The 21385-nt window shown below is 37.1% G+C and overlaps 1 protein-coding gene across 3 annotated transcripts in view; it reads right to left on the bottom strand.

Annotated features, from left to right (window-relative positions):
• Nucleotides 1–21385, bottom strand: part of tnksa (tankyrase, TRF1-interacting ankyrin-related ADP-ribose polymerase a) — a 102369-nt gene that overhangs the window by 17845 nt on the left and 63139 nt on the right. For all 3 annotated transcript variants that reach the window (XM_059526238.1, XM_059526239.1, XM_059526240.1), the window contains 11 exons: nt 16519–16613; nt 16265–16331; nt 14735–14921; nt 13463–13584; nt 13101–13192; nt 12917–12995; nt 7419–7590; nt 7239–7318; nt 5772–5917; nt 5459–5624; nt 3812–4031 (listed from right to left, as the gene is read on the bottom strand). In XM_059526238.1, the coding sequence (XP_059382221.1) occupies nt 3812–4031; nt 5459–5624; nt 5772–5917; nt 7239–7318; nt 7419–7590; nt 12917–12995; nt 13101–13192; nt 13463–13584; nt 14735–14921; nt 16265–16331; nt 16519–16613 (1426 nt within the window). The remainder of the gene's footprint in view (nt 1–3811; nt 4032–5458; nt 5625–5771; nt 5918–7238; nt 7319–7418; nt 7591–12916; nt 12996–13100; nt 13193–13462; nt 13585–14734; nt 14922–16264; nt 16332–16518; nt 16614–21385) is intronic.

Here is a 21385-nt window from a genome sequence, read left to right as displayed (position 1 = left end):
CTGTTTCTCACTCCAGACATACATGACTGCCTACAGGACTGTCACTAATTAGAGCCCTCATCATTAAAGGCTGGAGCCCTCTAATAATGAGCAAACCCAGCTTTGGGAACCGCACTAATGAATAAACGCTCTCGCATGTACACACTCCACCGCGTGTGCCGCGCTCATCAAACGCTTCCTGCAGGTTCTTCTCCATAAACGACAAGCAGTTTTAGCAGTTTCTCACTTCCTTCCCACGAATATGTCATCTGTCTGGTTGCACTGCTCTGTTTTCCTCTTGTTTTTAATAAATCAGATTTACTCTCATTAACACCATGATAAGCATTAAGATTTTAATGAATAAAATGAAATTAAAAACTAATAACAGTATGGATACGGTGTCACGGGCCGCAAAGTGTCAGCAGCTGTTTTCCAAACATGAGAAAAAGTGTAGACTAGGGCTGCACGATATTGGGAAAAAATGACATTGCGATATTTTATTTTTCTGCAATATATATTGCGATATGAAATCTAATCAAATTTTTTCTTACAAAAATGGGGTGAGCACACTTACATTCTCATTTTAAATGATTTAAACATCGACACCATTGTGTCAATTGATTAATATGCGCGAGGGAGAGAGAGCAAGACAGCGCTCGTGTTGTTTGAAGACGGCCGGGGCTCTCTCTCTCACTCTCTCTCTCTCTCGTGCGCTCTCTCTCTCTTTCTCGCGTGTGCTCTCTCTCTCTCGCGTGCACTCTCTCTCTCTCTCTCTCTATCTTGCTCTTTATATTGTTCGCTCTCTCTCTCGCGCGTGCTCTCTCTCTCGCGCGTGCTCTCTCTCTCTCTCTCTCTTTCTTGCTCGCTCTCTCTCTCTCTCTCTCTCTCTCTCTCTCTCTCTCTCTCTCTCTCTCTCTCTCTCTCACGCGCGCGCGCTCTCTCGCTGTCTGTCACTCTGCCCTGTTAAACTGACAGGACTTAAAAACACATGCAAATGCTTAACTTTCACTCTATGATGGTTAAGCTGTGCAATTAATCCGAATCACATTCGTCAAGGGCCGGGGAGCAGCTGGCCCGTACAGTTAATGAATAACGGATCAACTACGACATCCTGCAATGTGACTATCGTGGATTCGTACATCGCGATATCGATGCTTAAACGACACATCGTGCAGCCCTAGTGAAGACCGCATTAGCAAAATGGGCTCATTGCAGCATTTTTGAAGAAAATTTCTGCACATATTTGATTTTATGGATGAATAAAAAGCCATTTTATATTTTTTTATATAGTATAGTAACGCTATGTAAAAAACAAAAAGGCATTTTAATTTACCCACAAGTGTTACTTCATAACCCATGTGGGGAAGGTTACTTTGGAAATGTAACAGGTTACAATTTAAAAGTTACCTAAGTTCAAAGCACAGCCACCACAAACTCAGACTTTAGCACCTCTTTTTACTTCGAGAATGTTCTGCATTTAAATACAGATTAAAAATCACAAGATATAGGCCCGGTTTCACAGACAGGGCTTAGACTAAGCCAGGATTAGACCATAGATCAATTAGGACATTTAAGTAATTTTTATAAACATGCTTAGAAAAAAACATTACCGATGTGCATCTTAAAACTAAAAAGGCACTGATATATTTTTAAGATCAGTCAGTGCAAGTTTATTTCAGTGGAAACAGCTCAGACTTACATTTTAGTCTAGGACTAGTCTTAAGCCCTGTCTGTGAAACCAGGGGATAGTTTAATAGCTTTGATACTATTTTTGAATTCAAATCTTTGGACAGCTATGACAGGAAACACTGGCATCTAACAATACTTTGGAAAAAAAATGGTTAATCTTAAAAAATAACGCATTTACATAAACCCAAGTAGAAAATAAAACAGCATGTGTCCTTGTGTCATAAAAATTCCTGAAACATTGATGTCTCATATTTTAAAGCAGCCAATGCAATTTGGGAAAGAAATCTATCAAATCTGTAGGTGTGAAAATATTCAGATGAAAACCCCTTTGTAATCGTTCCCATTTTCATAAGTAATTTAATTACACATTTTTCTCTGTAGTTTTTGTCATTAAATTCATAATTCCATTCCATGCAACTAGTTACTCCCCAAAACTGTTCATAACATAGATTATTTACAAATAAAACAAAATGAAAACGAATTTAATTGGTGAGTAGACATTTTATCTCAGTCCCCCTAAGCAGCCTTAAAAATGATGTTTCAGTCATTAAAAAAATGCACAGAAAAGCATCAGGATTGTAATGCATGAGATCCTGCAATATCAGTCAGAACGAATGAATTCATCTAACGATTCTCCCCGCAGGCAAACGGCAGACGAGTGACGTGTTCTCTAGGCAGGGGTCACAACCACCACGTTAGTCACAGCCCATTGCTCTCCGGTGGAAATAGTGAATTTGTGCAAGCTGGAGTAAAATCATGAGTCTATATCTCTGCCTGATGGTTAGGGTCGTCACCCACCTGCTGCTGACCTGGCCTAGCAAGATAAGTGCACTGACCAGGGCGCTTACTCCATCTGTTCAGTGACATTTGCTCAGAACTATTTAACACCCTCAGGCTTCTGGCTAATTCTTTTTAGCATGTAGTCATGGTTATAAAGTTAATTATCATTATTGCTAATAATGTATTAGAAATGAATTGCCATGCCTGTAAAAAAACAAACAAACATGAAATGACATATTACTCTTCTGTGTTTGTGTGTGTGTGTGTGTATACATTTATTTATAATATTCATATCCTCTCAAACATTCCAGCTGCAACTGTATAATGTTTATTAAAGAGTGACAACAACTGTTGTCATCATTATCATGTTAGTTATAAACTCAATTATTATTATTATTAATATATTTGAATTAAGTTGCTAAATACTTGCAAATAAAATTAAATACAGATGCAATTGTATATTATTTATAATAGTAATCTGATTCAATCATTACAGCTGCAAGTTTTGGCTCCAACATATTCTATAATATTAACTAAATATTGAATAAAATTCTTACTTCTGAATAAGAATTTTATTGCCAATGTCTTCTGTAGAGCTTTTTATAGCTGAACTGAACTTGTTTCATAATTAACTTTGCACTGCTGAACCAAATCTGAACAAACACTGAACTTACTTGAGCTAAATAATAATGCCACTGTTGTCTCATCAGAGCTGCTTTAAAGCAATTTGAATTTATATTGTATTATATTTGAAAACCTTTGCATCAATGAGTCGGTTAGTTCCCATTTTATTATTGTGAAGCTGCTTTGAAATAATCTGTATTGTTTAAAGAGTTATATTAAGTGTTTTTTATTTTTAGCTACAATATACGTGTACGACTCTGGAAAACGTTTATATTCTGAAACATATTTTCACAAATACAAGAACACCCATGAATAAGAGGGGGAAGGCTCACATAAAGAGATTATTTTGAATAAGACTTTATCGGGGACATGAGCCATACGGAGAATATTGTTGTGCATGTAAATGTAGGTGACGGTACGAACCGTGTGGAAGTCTTAGACAGATTTAATATTTGGCAAGGAAGCCTTTGAATCCCTGCCTGGAAGCCAGGCTTACAGAGCGCTCAGAAAAGGATGAGAGCCAAGATTTAATTCAACATGTCCCCCTTTCATTCCTTCTGGGTTTCCTTGCCTCGCCTCTGGGGTGGGATGATATCTCACACACTGCTTCAATGCTTTTGTAGAAACGCAATTCTCTGGATGCCGGTACAGCTTGATTTTTCCATTTGAAAGAGAGAAGAGCTCTCATTTCTATGTTGAAAGTGATGGCTCGGAAGGCTGCAGAATGATTTTTCATTACCTGCCAGGTGCAGCGGAGTCGAGTTGCGTCCCTGTGTGTCTCTGCAGTTGATGTTCTCCAAGCTGCACAGTTTCTGGACCCGGGCCAGGCAGCCTTTTTTGGCGGCATCCAAAAGCGCTGCATCCCCTCTCAGCAAGTCCTGGATATCGGTGTCTCCCTCCTTCACCATGTCCAATGGAGTGTTTCCGTCCCGATTCTTCTTGGTGGGGTCTGCTCCATGCTGAAAGAGATAAAGACATTGAGCACAGATCCACAGAGGAGCCTGAAGCCTGACTTAGCACAGTTTGAGAACCTCATCTAAGATCTCTCTGAGGATTTCTACAAGAAATGATCAGTGCTCAAACATTTTTTTAGATTTCACTAAACAAACACATAAACATAGTATATTCGAATACAGGATGGACGGACGGATGGACGGACAGATAGTATGATATGTGGTATGATAAAAATAAATGTTTTGTAAATATTATACTGTTAAATGTATCTGTTTGTATAATTATATATATATATATATATATATATATATATTAATAGTTTATGCATATTTATGTTTATATTTTGTAAACAAATATAAATAAACATTCACATTTATTTAATATTTTATTGCTTTAATGCTTTAGCTTTAATTAATAATCGCGTTAATCAAATCCAAAATAAAAGCTTTTGCTTACATAACATATATGAGTGTACTGTTTATATTTATGTATATATAAATACATACACATGCATGTATATATTTAAGAAAAATAGTGTTGTATATATATTAAAAATATTTATATATAATATAAATTATATGTATATAAAGATATGCATGTTAATATGTGTCAATATTTTCAAACAATATACTGTGTGTGTGTGTATTTATATATACATAATAAATATACAGAGCACACACACATATTATTAGAACAAAAACTTTCATTTTGGATGTGATTAATCACAATTAAACAGAATTAGTTATATATGTTTTAATGTCACAAAAATATGGATTTAAAAAAAAAATGATTTTAAGAATGTTTACTTCTAAGAAAACTCTTTTGATCAAATTGCAACTGTAGGCCACAAGTACTGAATCTAATAGTTATAGTTATGGTCCATTAATATTTCAGTTCCCTGTACAGCAATTGTAAAAAAGAGCATTGATTTTAAAACCCAGCAAATGAATTACTCCTAACAGAACTGATTTCGAATCTTTTCGAAAGTCTATGTGAATACTTTTGACTCAGAAAAACGCTGCGTCCAAAATCAGTAACAGTTTTAGATTCAGTGAATGAGAAAATGACATTTCTATTTTGCAGTTTCTACCAAAGCCAACCTCAGCAGTTCCACTTCAGGAAACAAAGTGACATGTTTGTTTGAAGTCTAATGTGAATATTCTTTAAGGCTCTGAAGCTGAACCTCTCTGTGACAGTAACCTGAGGTACGATGAAAGCAGACAGCATTAAAACCGACGTCTGCTCAACGGCAATAAACCTGAAGCCCCTGCAGTGGTTCACACTGCATTTAAAAACTTTACAGAGTGATATAAAAACCATTAACAACTCCAGGCTGTCAGACGTCTAGGAAGAGATATCTCCTGAATTAACAAGTATACTGAGTGACGCGAGTAGGTCAGTGTTGAGCCAGCAGGAGTAGTGATGAAAGTACCTTCAGAAGTAGTTTGCAGATCTCGTATTTGCCCTTGGCCGCCGCCTCATGCAGCGGAGAGAACTTCCACAGGTCGGCCACGTTGACAGACGCTCCGTGTCTGACCAGCAGCTCCGCCACTTCGTAATGGCCATAGGAGCAGGCGTTATGCAGCGGCACCAAACCTCTGCCAACAGACAGGGAATTCGAGATAAATAGTGACAAGGAGATTAAAGTTTATCTCCTGGTGCTGCGAACTCATGAGCTGACTGTTAATGAGGTTCACTCCACAACTGAGGGAGAGTTTCTGAACAAGAACAGCAGGAAATCTCACCCTTTGTCTTTGGCGTGGACATCGGCGCCGTGGTGCAGGAGATACTCAACCACAGCCACGCGATTGTATCCGGCGGCAAAGTGGAGCGGAGTGGAGTGACGACCCTCCAGGTCTCGACAGTTCACATTCTGAGGGGAGCAAAGTTGCTGTGCAAGAAAACAACGAGACAACATTAAAGCGAATGCTTGATTTCATATTGCAAATACATCACTTTATTTTAGTGATGAGTGTTTAAACACATCCAAGAATTAATTTCATTTGATGTGCTTTTATAGGGTACCAGGCCAGAATTATGGCAAGCGTCAGTAGAGATTCTGATTAATTGCCTGACAAAAGTCTAATTGGTGCTCTGATCTAATTACTTTACGCATAATGAGGCTTTCAGATAATGAGGATCTGATCGCATCAAAGGCATCCATCCATTCATACATTTTTAGCATCGGTTTCTAAATCACTTCAGGCTTATATTACCAGTCAAAAAGTTTGAGGTGATTAAGCTTTTGATCTAAAGACTTGTGCTTAAATTATTCAAAGCACTTTTGTAGACTAACAGAAATTATATTTACATTAATCATCATTTATAACTGTAAAAATTTTTTTGCAATATTAATAATATGCATTCAATTCAATTAATTGCATGTATGTGGTGTATGGCACTTTTCACAATATGTCACGTTTTTGAAAAAAGTCTCTTATGCACGCCAAGACTGCAATTATTATGTACAGTAAAAAAGAGATATTTTGAAATATTCTTACAATTTAAAAGAACTGTTTCTAGTTTATGTGTGATTTTAAAATGTAATTTATTCCTGTGATAACAAAGCTGCAACAAATGTTAGTGTATAGGATAAAAAAAAAAGTCCAAACGTTAGTCTGAAGTGTATGTAACAGGATCCTGCAGTTTTTGTGCACACTGGCTCAGCATTTCTCTTACACACACACACACACACACACACACACACACACACACACACACACACACACACACACACACACACACACACACAGACACACAGACACACACACACACACACACACACACACACACACACACACACACACACACACACACAAAGGTGAGGTCTTTTTACATCTACCTGAACACAGTAAAGAACTGCAAGCTGTGTCTTTGAAAAGTTACATTGTCTGGGATAAACAAACTAAACTCAAAGGGTATTTTTGTTCCAGACAAAAGCATATAAAAAAATTCAATATCCATGACCGCAGATATATTTTAATCTCTGTGTAACCTGGAGCTGCTTTGTAGCACTACGCTAATGAAAACAGTTGTAAAGGTTATTACAACTATCTCAAACGAGTTAAGGTTTCTTACAAAAAAGAAAAATAGTGCCCCAAATTTCTCTTTCTAGAGAGAACAGTTTCATGTTATATCTTGGCTCCACCAGATCAAGACAGATTTTGTTTAACCCTTGGTTGACTGGTGGAAAACTACATGACTAGTCTCACCTTCACAGTGTCCAAGTCTCCTGCTTTTGCTGCTTCTAAGAGTCTATAATCCACGTCTGAATTCCTCACTGGAATGTTTTCTAACAGACACAAGCATAAATTAACGTGAATTTCCATAATTGTTAATGCATAACATCAAAGCCCAAATAAACAATCCCAAACCCCAGATTCGGTCTGTACCATTTAGGATCTGCTGTACAGCTTCATTGCCCATCTGTGCGGCTGTGAAGCCCTGCAGGGAGACGATGGTGGGGTCGGCTCCAAAACTCAAAAGTAGCCTGCATGTCTGCAAGTGTCCCGCCAGAGCCGCCCGGTGCAACGCCGTCTGACCCAGCGTGTCAACAGCATTCATCTATAAACAAACACAAAAAAAGGATGGAAAGGAAGTGAGCAGACTGAAATCTCCTCCTCCTCACTGATCAGGGAAGAGCACATCTGAACGCAGCCCACAGAGCAAGACTGAGCTGTAAGCAAACTTGGCCTCTTTTGAAATGAACACAAATATGAATTAATCAGACAAGCCCCTGGGAAACTTCCACGCTCCTTCAAAGACTATCAACACTGCACAGCGAAGAAAGAAAGGGACCTACTGCGTACATGTGTGCGTGTGGTTCAGCGTTTGGCACGATTACAGTTCATTATTCTGTCTCAAACTTGTTACTTTTTCAAAAAAAATGCACATGACGCAGTTCTCCACATCAAACACACAATGGCTTTGTTCACACTACAACCTCCAATTCTGATTTGTTTCAAAATAAATTTGTGACTGATATATAATGCATGAACATTCATTCTGAGAAAAACTGAAAAAGAAATCTCATCGGTGAAAGGATGCTAACATTAGAGTATGCTGAATGTTAAAAATGTTCTTTGCAAATAAGTTATGCTTGCAGGATTTCACATAGCCTTGCATTTTGTCTTGTCCAGCTTGGGGTTCACATTCTGGTTTTCGCTCATATTTTCTGCCAAATTGGCTCTTTTGCCCAAAAATAGCATTTTATTGCATTTTGGGATGGAAATGATCTATGATCTAAATGTTTCCGCATCTGTACATATACACATTTAGAATTACATGATTATAATTACATACAGAGTTGCAAATAATGAAAAAACTAAATCCATTATAACTGACTGAAATACAATCTGATTCTAAATTTAAATGTTATAATACATGCACTACTGTTCAAATGTATGGGGCTAGAAAGCTTTTACTTTAATGCTTTTATTTTTATTTGGGCAAGGATGCAATACATTGATGAAACGTGACAGTGAAGAAAATAATGGTGTTACAAAAATATTTTTGTTTAAATAAATACATTTTTTTGTTTTTGTTTTATTTTTATTCAAAGAATAGTGAAAAAAAATATCAAGGTTTCCACAAAAGTATTAAGCAGAACAAATGTTTTCAACATTTTAACATTGATAATAATAAGAACTTTTTCTTGATCAGCAAATCAGCATATTAGAATGATGGATCAAGGATCATCAAACCTACATTTTAAATTGCAATAATATTTTACTGACCTTACTTCAGTAATTGGGAAATGCTTGGAAAGATTGTTACTTCAGCATTTAGTTCAGATGGTTAAAGACAAACTTGACCCCTGGCAGTTTGCCTATGAGAAAGGTTACAGCACTGAAGATGCTGTTGCTACTTTAGTACATATTTCTAAACATCTAAACTTATTTAGAATAATAAAAACTTATTATTGCAGTAAGAAATTTGTTACTAGATTTTTCCTCCGTTTAACAAAATATAGGTACAGTTGGGCGTAAATTCCCAGTTGATCTGCTGGTATATCTCATTTCTCACAAATAGAGTTCAGAGAGTTAAAGAGAATAAAACATTGGCATCTGTTATTATAACAAATGTTGGAGTGCCCCAGGGATGTGTCACAGTTCTGCTATGCTTTTTACTTTATATACAGACAATCGTCAAGCTGACATGACAAATCAATATATGTTAACATATTGTAACAACACTGTTTTAATATCTCTGTTGAATGCTTCAGACAGTCCTATGCTACATCAACAGGGTGTGGCAAAATAGGTAGAAGGGTGTTAGAATAATTGAAGAAATCATATTTGGAGATGGATTTGATGCTTGTAAATTACCTGCTGTTATTCATAATGAAAAAATAAGACAGGTTAAAATGTACAAGTGTTTAGGAGTGATGGTGGATGATATGCTGTCTTGGAAAGATCATACTGATACTCTCTGTAAAAGAGTAAAGCAAAGAACTTACTTTCTCCATCATCTTAGGTCTTTTAGAGTGAGAAGGAAGATACTTTTGCTATTCTTTATGTCTGTGATTATGAGTATACTGCAATATTGTAATTCTATATGAAATAAGAGTCTATTGGTTAAGTTAAAAACAAAATTGGTCAATTACATAAAAATCTGTTCAAGGATCGTTGGTCAGCCTCTTGAGAAGGTATATGATTTAGCCTATTATAACAACTTTTTAAGGCTAGCTAATAATATAGAAGCTGATTCTAAGCGCATCATGCATCATGAGTTTGTCTTATTACAGTCAAATCGGAGGTACAGAGTCCCAAATTTCATCAGAGTGAGGCTGTATCATTCATCAGGATATCCTCGAGTTGAATAAGACACTTAATCAAAAATCAAGAGTATAAGAGGTGAGGATGCTGTAAAGTGTAGAGTGTAATTTTAAATGTATAGTACATGTAATGTAGGATGTAACGTAATACTTATGTAAGTGTAATGTATAATGCTTGATGTTTTTGTATTGTATAGATTAAATGTATTTGTTGGTGTTGAATGTTGTAAACATGGATACGGTCACGTCAGAAGAATTTCAGACTTGTGTGATAATAAAGTATTATCATCATCAATATTTCAGAAAAATACTGCTTTTTAGTGTATTTTCAAGCATAGAAGACATTCTTTCAGAAACATTTAAAAATTTTACTGACCTCAAACTTTGGAACGGTAAGTGTACAAATCTGGTTAAATGTTAATTTTGTCCTGTCCAAATTGAGAAACTGCTAAACAGATTTTAGTCATACAGTCTACACCAGAAACAAATTTTCCTGTCAGCTTGAACAAATCTACACATATCAGTCTAGATCTTCAGCTAATAAGCAGCTTCTACTGTCAGCTGATTTTCTCAGTAACTGTGTTTACTTTAGACCGCTTTATTCCCCATGCATCCTGCTCTTCTTACTACTTACAATGCTTCTGCACCATCTGTTTACTGGTTGACACCTGGTCTGTAAACACACACTAGCTACAATAGCCTCTTGTCTTTGAACCTCAAGCCTGACTAATTATCCAGTCCATTAATGTCACTTAAGTCTGGCCGCTGAAGTTTGGCAGCGAGCTAGGTCGCAACACCAGTTAACGATCAAATGTGTTTCTGAGGGGTCGTACTGCAACAGATGGACGTTGGCTGGTGACTGAATGATGGAATTCGGGTTATGGTGGGTCACCCTCCGTTTATTTATCATGCAGAAGAGCTGGGATGCGAGCACAAGGGAAGTGGGCTTCAAATCAAGCTGCTCCAGGCAGCATAAAAGAATCACACAGCATCAATGAAAAGGACCTCTGGATAATACAACCTTGCGTGAAAGTAGGACAAGCAAGTTTGATGAACGGGGAGGCCCTTTAGATATACTCTCAGCTCAAACAAAGGCGGCAGACTGTGGATGAGATTATTTACAGGAGTATCGGCTCCCCTGGTCTCTCCGCTGAAGAATAGCTGATCAGCCCTGATGCTCTCAGCCAAGGCAGTAGCTGAATGCCTGATCAGTTAGTCGATGCTTATCTGATTTGGCTCTCTGGAAGAGCTCCATTGATTTGGAAGTCTTTTACCCCTCTCTGCTCTGGAGAGGTAATGACATGACTGATGTAGCTTGTAAACATCCTCCAGTTTCTCTGACACAGTCCAGCTGTGAGACCGAGGTAGCAGACTGTTTACCTATTCATTCTAACCAGAAACTTTGACACTTTCCTTTAAATGTGTAAGACTTATCTTTTAAAAAGTATTACAGAAACAGAGACAGCTCACCATAGAGAGCTTAAAACAAAGAGGACTAACACAAATCAATACAATAAAAAAGTACAAATAACAGTTAAATACAAATAAATACAGTAAAAACAATAATACTGTGAAATATTATTACAATTGAAGCCAAATTTTCTGCCATTACTCCAGTCTTTAGTTTCACATGATCCTTCAGAAACCATTCTAATATGCTGATTTGGTGCTCAAGAAACATTTCTTATCACAGTTGAAAAAAAAGTATATATTTTTGTGGAAACCATGACAATTTTCATGACTCTTTTATGACTAGACAATTCAAAAGAACAGTATTTCTTTGTAAAATAACTATTCTGTAATGTTCTATATATCTTTACTGTCACGTCTTATCAATTTAGTGCATCCTTACTGAAAACAAGCATTATCTTACTGACCCCAAACTTTTAAATGGTACAGAATATTTAGAAAACATTTCAATTCCTCAGCAGTCTGCTGTGAAACGAGGTCAGTTCAGAGTACATCAGAAAAACAAAAGAATCAAACATATAAAATTATTCATAGAACCTTTTCATGTTTTCAAATGTATTTCATCTAGCAACTGTGCGGTCTTCAGTATCTCTTCTAAACCAATAGACGTGCCAAGTCTGTGGAAAAAATGTAGAAGGCGACTTTTCTCTACTGTACACACACCGAAGTGTCATATTATAATTTTGGGAAAAAATAAATCAGACAAATTCAGTTTTCATTCTTGTGCATATCCGACAAAAAAAAAAAAACTAAAACAAATCTATTGCTCTGATGTTTTACATAATTTATGTGTGTTTTATGCAGTTCCATCTGCATTAGTGGAAGAATGCAAATGTTACAGAAAAAATAATAGAAACAAACTTCCTAAAATTCAAGTGATTCCAATATTTTTAAATCAATAAAATCAATTGTACAAAAAATGTTCTGAATCTGAATAAGTTCATGATTCCTTACTGGAATCAGATTTCCAGTAAGAGACCAATCTGCTGAAGTATCTGAGTGATGAATGTTTGGCAGTTAATTGGGAAGATGTTAGCATATAAACACTTCCATACTGATGATGAGCTCTTCCATCTCAAAGCCAATTATCTTATCCACTAACAAACAGGCAAATTACTCAGACAAAAAAAAATAAAAAAAAATAAGGAAGTGCAGTGTTGGCATTGCTAATTTTTCATTCTCTTCCTCTCATAGCAGGAACGTGATGACTCAACTGCACACAACGGTATTATGTGACAGAAATGCTGCTCCACTGAGAACAGGTGAGAACAGACAAAAAAAAGATGCTGTGGTTCTGTAGACAGGCCACGTTCTACACTTGTAGTGTTTTATTCTTTCCCCAGTATACCACTTATAATGTCAGTCAATGGTGCTTGCATCATAATCATAATCTATTTTTAAATGGCCAATTACCTCCCTCTCTTTGACCTGAGATGTTGTTATATGGAAAGAAAAAAAATTTTCTTCCCAGAATACAGGTGTATTTTTCAGTACTCTATCCCTTTAAAGGTAGACTATCCTGTGAGAGCTTGTGACAGATTGTGGAGAGTGAAGTGAGGTGTCAGGTGAGTAAATGTGTGTGTATGTGTGTGTGTGTGTGTGTCGCAGCTCTGTAGGCACTCGAGAGCACAGGCAGGTATGTACCTTCGCCCCGTGTTTCTGCAGAACCTCCATGATGTCGTTGTGTGCCCGTTCTGCTGCCACATGGAGAGGCGTCATGAAGCTGCACAGGGAATAAAGAGATAATGAGAAAGAAAGACCTTAGCATCAGTCTTAAGAGAATAAGCGTTTGCCATTTGTTAAACACATGACAGGCACAATGACTCACTCTTTGTTCTTCTCATTGACATTGGCTCCTTTCCGTAGCAGCAGTTCAGTGACCTGTTTTCGTTTCGGGTGAGGTGAGGTGACAGCGCAGTGCTGAAACACAGGACAGAGGCCTTTTAAGTGTCACAGTTCTTTGCTAATTCTCTTTTCGGTACACCATTCACTATCACTGTATGGAAACAGAGCAGAGGCATCCTGTCTAAATATCTGTTGTGGTTTAAGGAAGAAAAAATCAAATCATACAGGTATGCAATGACATGTAGGTGAGTAAATGATGATAGGAATTTTATTTTTGCACTATCCCCTTTAACTATCCCACTATTCTCAGCTGGTGAGCTTTGAAGTGAATCAGCAGGGGCTCACCAGTGCCGTTTCGTGCGTCTGTGGGTGCTTGAAGTTGATGATCTCTAAAGCTAGGGTCTTCTTCACCTTGGTCATGTCTGCTTCCCGTGCCGCCTGAAGAAGAGAGTGGCCCTTAAACTCATCTGCGCCGGAGGAAAAAAAGGAATATTTTGAGAGGTGATGCAAGACGCTCTGACAGAAGCCTTTGGTAGACATAATTCATCAAGACAAAGCGTGAAAAAAGTCATTGAAGCTTCACAGCTACAATGCAATTTGACTTTACGGCTGCAAAAATTTGAGTAAGGATATCTAATATGTATGAATGAATCGTCTGACCTGATCGAATGAATTTTGCGCATTCAATTTGTTATGCTTCTGCTCATAAGAACAGCAAAGAGAGAACATTATTCAATCTACATTAGAGCTTTTTTAACTGAATGAGGATGGCTGGGATTCGGCCAAAGGTAATCCCTTCTCGTGCTGATATTTAACAAAACATTACAATTAAATAAATTACATTATCTCCGCCAATAACTGCCAAGAGTTCATCTGTAAAAACACTGTTAAATGCAACCTTTAGAAAATCTAAAAATCAATATACATTTTCATAATGTACATTATAATGTTAAAATGCTTAACTTGAAGCATTTCAAACATAAAAATAATATTTAACTGGTGTATTACATTTTAGCACTCTTGGATAACAGCTTGAGCAATGAATAAGGATTGAGAACTGAGAACTAAATATTGTATTTTATTAATTATATAGTATATGATCTATTTTGCAATTATAGAAATATTATAATTGTTTTATATTTTCATTTATCTCACATTTTTACCTTGCCACACACTATCAAAAGTGAATATTACAACAAGAGTTTGCATTCTTAAATACTCGCAGCACAGGCTCAAACTAATTCTACATAAAGGAAAATCTTTACACAGCAAATTGTGTAAAGTTTCAGTCAAAACTACATCAACTCCACCCCACACTGGGAGAAGCCAGATGGAGAATTCACAGGCAAAATATATAATGATGTTGCCTGCCAACCCCTCCTGCCAGCGCCTCCACTGCGCTTGAATAATGCAGAATGAGAATATTGTATGTTTAAAGTTGTCTTTCTCTAAACCTTGATGTGTCTGTCTCGTTGCCAGTGAGGATGTTGCAGGAACAATCAGAGCTAAGTCACGTCTAGCTCACTTACACTTGCTTTGATTGTTGAGCAATAATTCACTCTTAAGCAATAAGGAACAAGGCTGTTTTATAAGGCAATATATGCTATATAAACTCACATGTAAGCCTCTCTTTGAGTTCTGGGGTCGGGGCCATGTCCACCGCGCTCTTCCCATGGCAGTTGACCAGCGTGGGATCGGCTCCGTGACTCAGCAGCAGGGAACACACCTCCACGCGATTCTTGGAGGCAGCCTCGTGCAAAGGGGTGAACTGCCAGAGGTCCATGGCATTAACGCACGCCCCATGCTACAGAAAAACATTCAGGGTGAGATCACACGGAAAGGATGGAGCCAGCTCTGACGGCCCAGATTCATTTTCAAATACATCGAGAACATTATGCTGTTCCGCTTGAGCAGTTAGAGCAGTTTTAGCATAGATTAAGAATTTCTATCTATTAGGGAGTCTGCTATGCCCCAGAAGCTAATAGCACTGAGGGAAAAGAATATCGAACACATTTTTAGAAAATGGCAGTTTTCCAAAACGGAGACATCAACTTGCACTCAGAGGCTAGGGGTAAAAAGAACAAAACGCTTTTTTCTTTACTCTTTAGATTTCCTATCTAGCATCAAATGCTAAATACAATATTAGACAATAAGTTCATGCCCCATTAAAACATGATCTTATGTGACATGTTTTGAATATGAGGTGAACAAGATTTCAGAGGATTTTCAGTCAAATTCAAGCTTTTCCTCAAAAGGATCTAATGGATTTGGAAAGCTTTACAGAACCTGGTCATCATCCACTTTCATTGTGGAAAACATTCTGCTAAATTTCTCCTTTTGGGTTTCATGACATGAGGTTGAATGAGAAAATCTCTTTTGTGTGAATGATCCTTTTAAAACAGAGAGAGATTCTTTTGAGCTGCAAGTAAGAGGAGTGAAACGAAAGCTCCTGAGGAACTCAGGAACATCAAGATAACGTCAGATGTTCACAATGCATCCGTGTACGATAAGAGGGTTCTTAATTGTCTTTCTGATCATTGCACAGCACATTTAATCGAATATAATGATTGAGCGGGCTTAAGAGATCTGGGGAGCTACTGATATTGTGAGAAGCTCTCCTGAGGCTGAGAATTCTCTGTTCTGCTGTGTATCGAACTCCAAATATTGTTGTAGAGACAGATTGGCCACTCCACAGGGCTCTGTTGACACACTGAGCATGGGAGAACACACCATGAGCATAGTGTTCCATATTACAGCTTTGTAAATAAAGGAAGCTGGGCTTAAAGGCCATACTCTATGGAACTTTATATTGTGTTTGCACTGAAACAGAATGAACTCTGACAGGACATGTAGACTGAAGCTGTATGCAAGACATGCACTAAATTTGTCACAAAAAAAAAATAAATAATCTATAATAGTCTATAAATTCAAAAATAACTGCATAATCATTCTCTCCACGGTGATGCCTAAACACTGCATAGCATGGAAACGTTTAAATATATAGTAAGTGGAGCAGGGTTTTGAAACAATGCTTCATTGCATTGTGCCGGGTTAAGACAAGCTGCTTAACTGGAAACACTGTTGTTTGTCTTCCACACAGATTACACTAAATTATTCGTGCACACCCATTCAGGTTTTTGTCCTTACCTTTAGCAGTAGCTCTGTGACTTCGTAGTGTCCATATGAGCAGGCGTTGTGTAGAGGAACAAGACCACTAGGAATTGCAAGAACAAAACACACGCACACACAAAATCATTTACGCCCAAAATGTGCTTTTCCTTTAAGTAATATATGGACAGAGGAAGGCTAAAGAAAAAGATTTTACCAGAATGAAACAAAAATGTGAAATAGTTGATAGAGACCGGAAAGTGGGGGAAAAAAGGAGACATAAGCAGACACACCCTTTATCTTTAGCGTGAACGTCAGCGCCATGTTGCAGGAGAAGCTGAACGATTCGGACTCGGTTGTATCCGGCTGCCAGGTGCAATGGAGTAGACTACAAGAAAGAAAAGAGGAAACACAGTTATGACAAAACTGTAAGATGAACTATATTGTTCAAAAGTTTGGGTCGGTAAGATTTGTAGGCCTATGTATTTATTTAGAAATAAATTACATTTTAAACATATTAAAACAGAATGTATTTATTTTATATTGCAATAATATTTCACAATATTACTGTTAATTATAAATATGATCAAATAAATGCAGCCTTGGTGACCATAAGTGAATATCATTCTATTGAAGTAAAAAAAAAAAAATCTTATTGACCTCAAACTTTTTAACAGTTATGTACACAGATCCAACAAAGCCATGATGACAAAGCACCCCTCTGTAAAACAGTACCAAAATCCACCTTTCTCTTATTTATATCTCTTGAAAAAATATTAGCGTAGCCTTTTTTCTAAAATCGGGTTGCCTAGTGACCAAGGGAGGTCTTGGTTTGTCAAACGTGTGAGGAAAAACCAATACTGGGGTTCCTCACCTATAGAAAAAGTGAGGCTCATGACTGAATTTTGCCATAAGGAAGTCACACTTTATTGCAGCTCTGAGGCTTGTAAACCCATCTGACAATCCAACCCTGCGCAAGTCTTACTGTCTTACTGAGAATGATATAGAGTTTAAGTATTAAAATACAGGATAACAAAAAAATAAAGGTATTTAACACCATGTATCTGTGTACCGCAGCACACAGTGGGGTATAACAACAGTTCACTCAGCACTGCAAAAACTCACATCACCCGTTTTCTGATGATTGTTTGGCAAACGGTATTTGTTACAAGAGCTAATTAAAGACAGCAGCTGATATTTGTTTCAAGCCAACAAAAATGAAACAAGAAGAGAATTTAAAATTAAAAGGAAGTCTGACGGCACCAATATTGAACAGTTCAAATGAGAAGCTAATCAAATTTTTAACTTTCAGACATCGAGTAATGCAAGTCATGCATTCTGCATTCAAGAACAAAACACAAACAAAAAAGAAAATCGACAAGCCAGTCGAAAACAATCAAACAAAATGAGGATCAGGTGGCACAAACAAAATCAAATCCCCATAAAAGTTTACAATGAAATGCGACAAGCAACATGGTCATAAACCATTACAGCAATGTATTGATGCGAGCAAAGCACAATGTGCAAACTCCATGGGTTCCCGCACAGCCTCCTGCGGTAAGCACGGATCATTCAACATACAGCTGAAAATGCACAAAACAATGAGAAATCAATCTAGATGAAATTGGAAAACTTTGAATTGTGCACTTCAATTGCAAAATAATGATAATACGCAGTGACAAGCTTTCGTTGGCATGCACACCAGGGTGTTTGAAGTTGTAAATGACAAGAAACAAACTGAGTGAATATGTGAATGATGGGGTGAAAAGCTGTAGTGGTAGAAGAGGTATATTTAAGCTCACTTATCAAGCAGGTGGTGCACTAGGCATCCTCTTTAGAACAGAGTTTTCACACTCTAACACCTTCACGCCAATCCATTGCATTCACAAAGATGCAGTGTATGAACAAAGAACCAAAACAGCCACATTGTGAAAATCAAACAAATTAAAATAACGAAAAATAAATAAATGAATCCAAAAAATTAAAATGAGTTCAATCAAGCTCAGAAAAAAAAAGAAAAAGAAAAAAACAAACCAAAAAAACACTTACCAGCATTTTCGGCGATGTCGACTGATAGACAATGTTGCCAGAATGACGAATCAAAACAAAAGAGAGCAAAACAAAAAACAAAAAAACAAAAGCAAATAATGACATAATGATAGCATTGTGTAATTCTGGCACACCCTGTAACAATTTCTTGTCTTTTGTCCTCTAACTTTACTTGGGACATCGGTAGAAGCACGATGTACAATGTGCAGCACCACATTGGCAGCACTGTATTGTGACAGAGACTGAAATGACATGATTTCAGCACAAAGAGGATATGCGAACAGAGCAAGCAGTCTATCATTCTTTTTACTCTCCAGGGAGTTAGAGCTGACTTGACAGAAGAGTTGGTACTGATTCAGTGGCATTCAAACAAAACTCATTTCAGGCAGCTATGACCGAGATCGCACATGTGATGCTGGTTTACGTGATTCATCCTGTGGCAGAGCACTGTGGTCTGCTGATGCATCTCGATTGTCCACTGAATTGGTATTACAAGTTCCAAAAACATTTTTTTTATGTTTGAAAAAAAGCCAATTAGTTTGCATTAAATAAAACAAATATAAATAAAACTTTTTGTTTCCAACTTTATTATTATTAATGTTCAAAGTACATGCAAGCTGGTGCTTCTATTCCTAGTAGATGACCATTACAAAAACTGCATGCTTACCTTCTGTTAACCAAAGCATTAAGTAAACTAATTAATTTTAAGCTGCAATGAATAAGACCATTTCCCTAACACCATGAATGTAAATTTGACCCATTTTAAATAATACATATGAAGACTCACTCATTTTTTTTTTATATACCACAAAGGTTTAAATGGGGATTACTTGCTGAATCAATCTAAACAAAACCCAGTTTGTATTCTACGAAAGATTATACTTTCAATCTCATTTGGCACCAAAGCTCTATTACAGCATCAAGATCACGCTCAGACTGAAATGATTTAATCTGTCATCATATCAACATTTTAACTACTTCCTAAAGAGCATTACATTTAAAACCTGAATCTTGCATATGTAATGAGTCAGGAGGTTGGATCACCATGGCAACACAGTCATACAGTAGTCATGGCTACACTCAATCACTTTTGCCCCTCCTGCCAATCTGTCTGCCCTACCCAAAGCAAACAGGACTAACAGGAAAGACACATCCTGCAGAGAGCACACATGTTCTCTTGTGCTCTATGCAAAACAAAAAGTAGAAGACAAAACCGTTTAACCGTAGGCTATTAAATCTGCTTCTTGCACAGATCTTCCATCAATTTATTTAAGAGCCCGACACACCAGCAGAATTGTCGTCTCACTCGAGAGCTGTTCTTATCGAATCATTTAAGATGAATGTGTTGCCTAAAGATGTACAGCTGGAAATATCACCCCTACATACTCCAGATTGCAACACTCTGACACTATTTAAAATGGGTGGAATGCTAAAATAAGCTTTTGCTTTGTTATAATAACTTTGTTTTAAGGGAATTTGCAAATAATGAAACTCAGAGTACCCTCTGTGCATTTGGCTCTGTCACATAATGTCTTTCTGGTGCTGGCAGAAACAGCAGACAGGTGAACTAGAGTGAAGATCTGTGTCGATTCAGATGGCTTCAAACAGAAAGCAACAGTGAAGCTATGTGGCAGCGTTGACCTTTTGCCAGCAGACCCTGAAGCAGTGCAGTGCAGGTCATTCAAATGAAAAAGTGTTTGGTTTATTCTGCCCATTCAAATATAGGCTACCAATAAGACAAATCACTGCACACTGAAGTTGGCACCGCCTGCAACAACATTGAGCAACTCAATTGTTTTGTTCTTTTCTGCAAATTTTTCACCTTTACACACATTGTGAGGGTTTGTGATAAGGAGAGGAACAGTGTGAACTTTTGAGCAAACACAAGCAAACAACATACAATCTCTTTCTTTTCCAGAGATTTCTAACACAGTACTATTGGCTTTAAATATTTAATAATGTATAAATGTATAATGCATATACATAAATGTATAAACTTGTCTATTGTCAAATAATCCTCTTTAAAGGGTTACTCCACCCCAAAATGAAAATTGTCATTAATCACTTACCTCCATGTCCTTCCAAACCCGTAAATGTTTCGTTCGTCTTCATAACACAATTTAAGATATTTTGGATGAAAACCCGAGAGGCTTGTGATTGTGTCCCATTGATTGCAAAGTAAACTGCACTGTCAAGGTGAGGAACTCAGATAATGCTAAACCTGAAACAACACACAGAACTACAAAATTTTGCTATAAGTTTGATTGCATCTTATAATAATTGCTGTTAATAGTGTTTGTCTGTTTGATTACATCTATAATAGATTTTTCCAGTGCATTTCTGCCATATGCACATAAACTGACAGTCACCACTTATAAGCTACTACTAAATAATGTAGAAACATAATTTTCTGTAAAGCTGCTTTGCAATGATTTGTATTGTAAGAAGTGCTATACAAATAAACTTGAATTGAAAGGTGCTGAAACGTATGAAAGACATCGTCAGAATAGTCCATCTGCCATCAGTGAATTTTATGTAGCGACGAGAATACTTTTTGTACACAAATTTTTTTTTTTTTAAATAATGACTTTATTCAACAATCCGTGTCCTCTGTGTCTCTCTGCATCACCGTAGCACCATTTTGGACAACACCCGTTGAACGCAAACTACGTATGCTATTTTTATGCCAGCCTCGACACAAGGATATGTTTTCTACATGTATTTACGCTTTGATTTGAATGAAATCAGCACGGCTAACACAGAAGGGCATACGCTGCTTGCGTTCAGTTAATGTTCTCCAAAAAGCATTCTCATTCATAAAATTCAGATTGAACCACTGATGGCAGATGGACTATTCTGACAATGTCTTTCATACTTTTCTAGACCTTGACAGTGCAATTTACTAGGCTGTCAATGGGACAGTAACAAGCCTCCAGGTTTCCATCCAAAATATCTTCAATTGTGTTCCAAGGACGAACAAAGCTTTTACTGGTTTGGAACGACATGGGGGTACGTGATTAATGACCAAACTTTAATTTTGGGGTGGAGTATCCCTTAAACTAGAGGGTTTATAAAAAAAACTAAACAAAAAAAGTTACTTGAATCATGTTG

Source organism: Carassius carassius, chromosome 36, assembly GCF_963082965.1.
Source record: "Carassius carassius chromosome 36, fCarCar2.1, whole genome shotgun sequence".
NCBI lineage: Eukaryota > Metazoa > Chordata > Actinopteri > Cypriniformes > Cyprinidae > Carassius > Carassius carassius.
The sequence above is the reverse complement of the archived record's forward strand: the minus strand, read 5'-3'. Positions and strand labels throughout refer to the sequence as shown.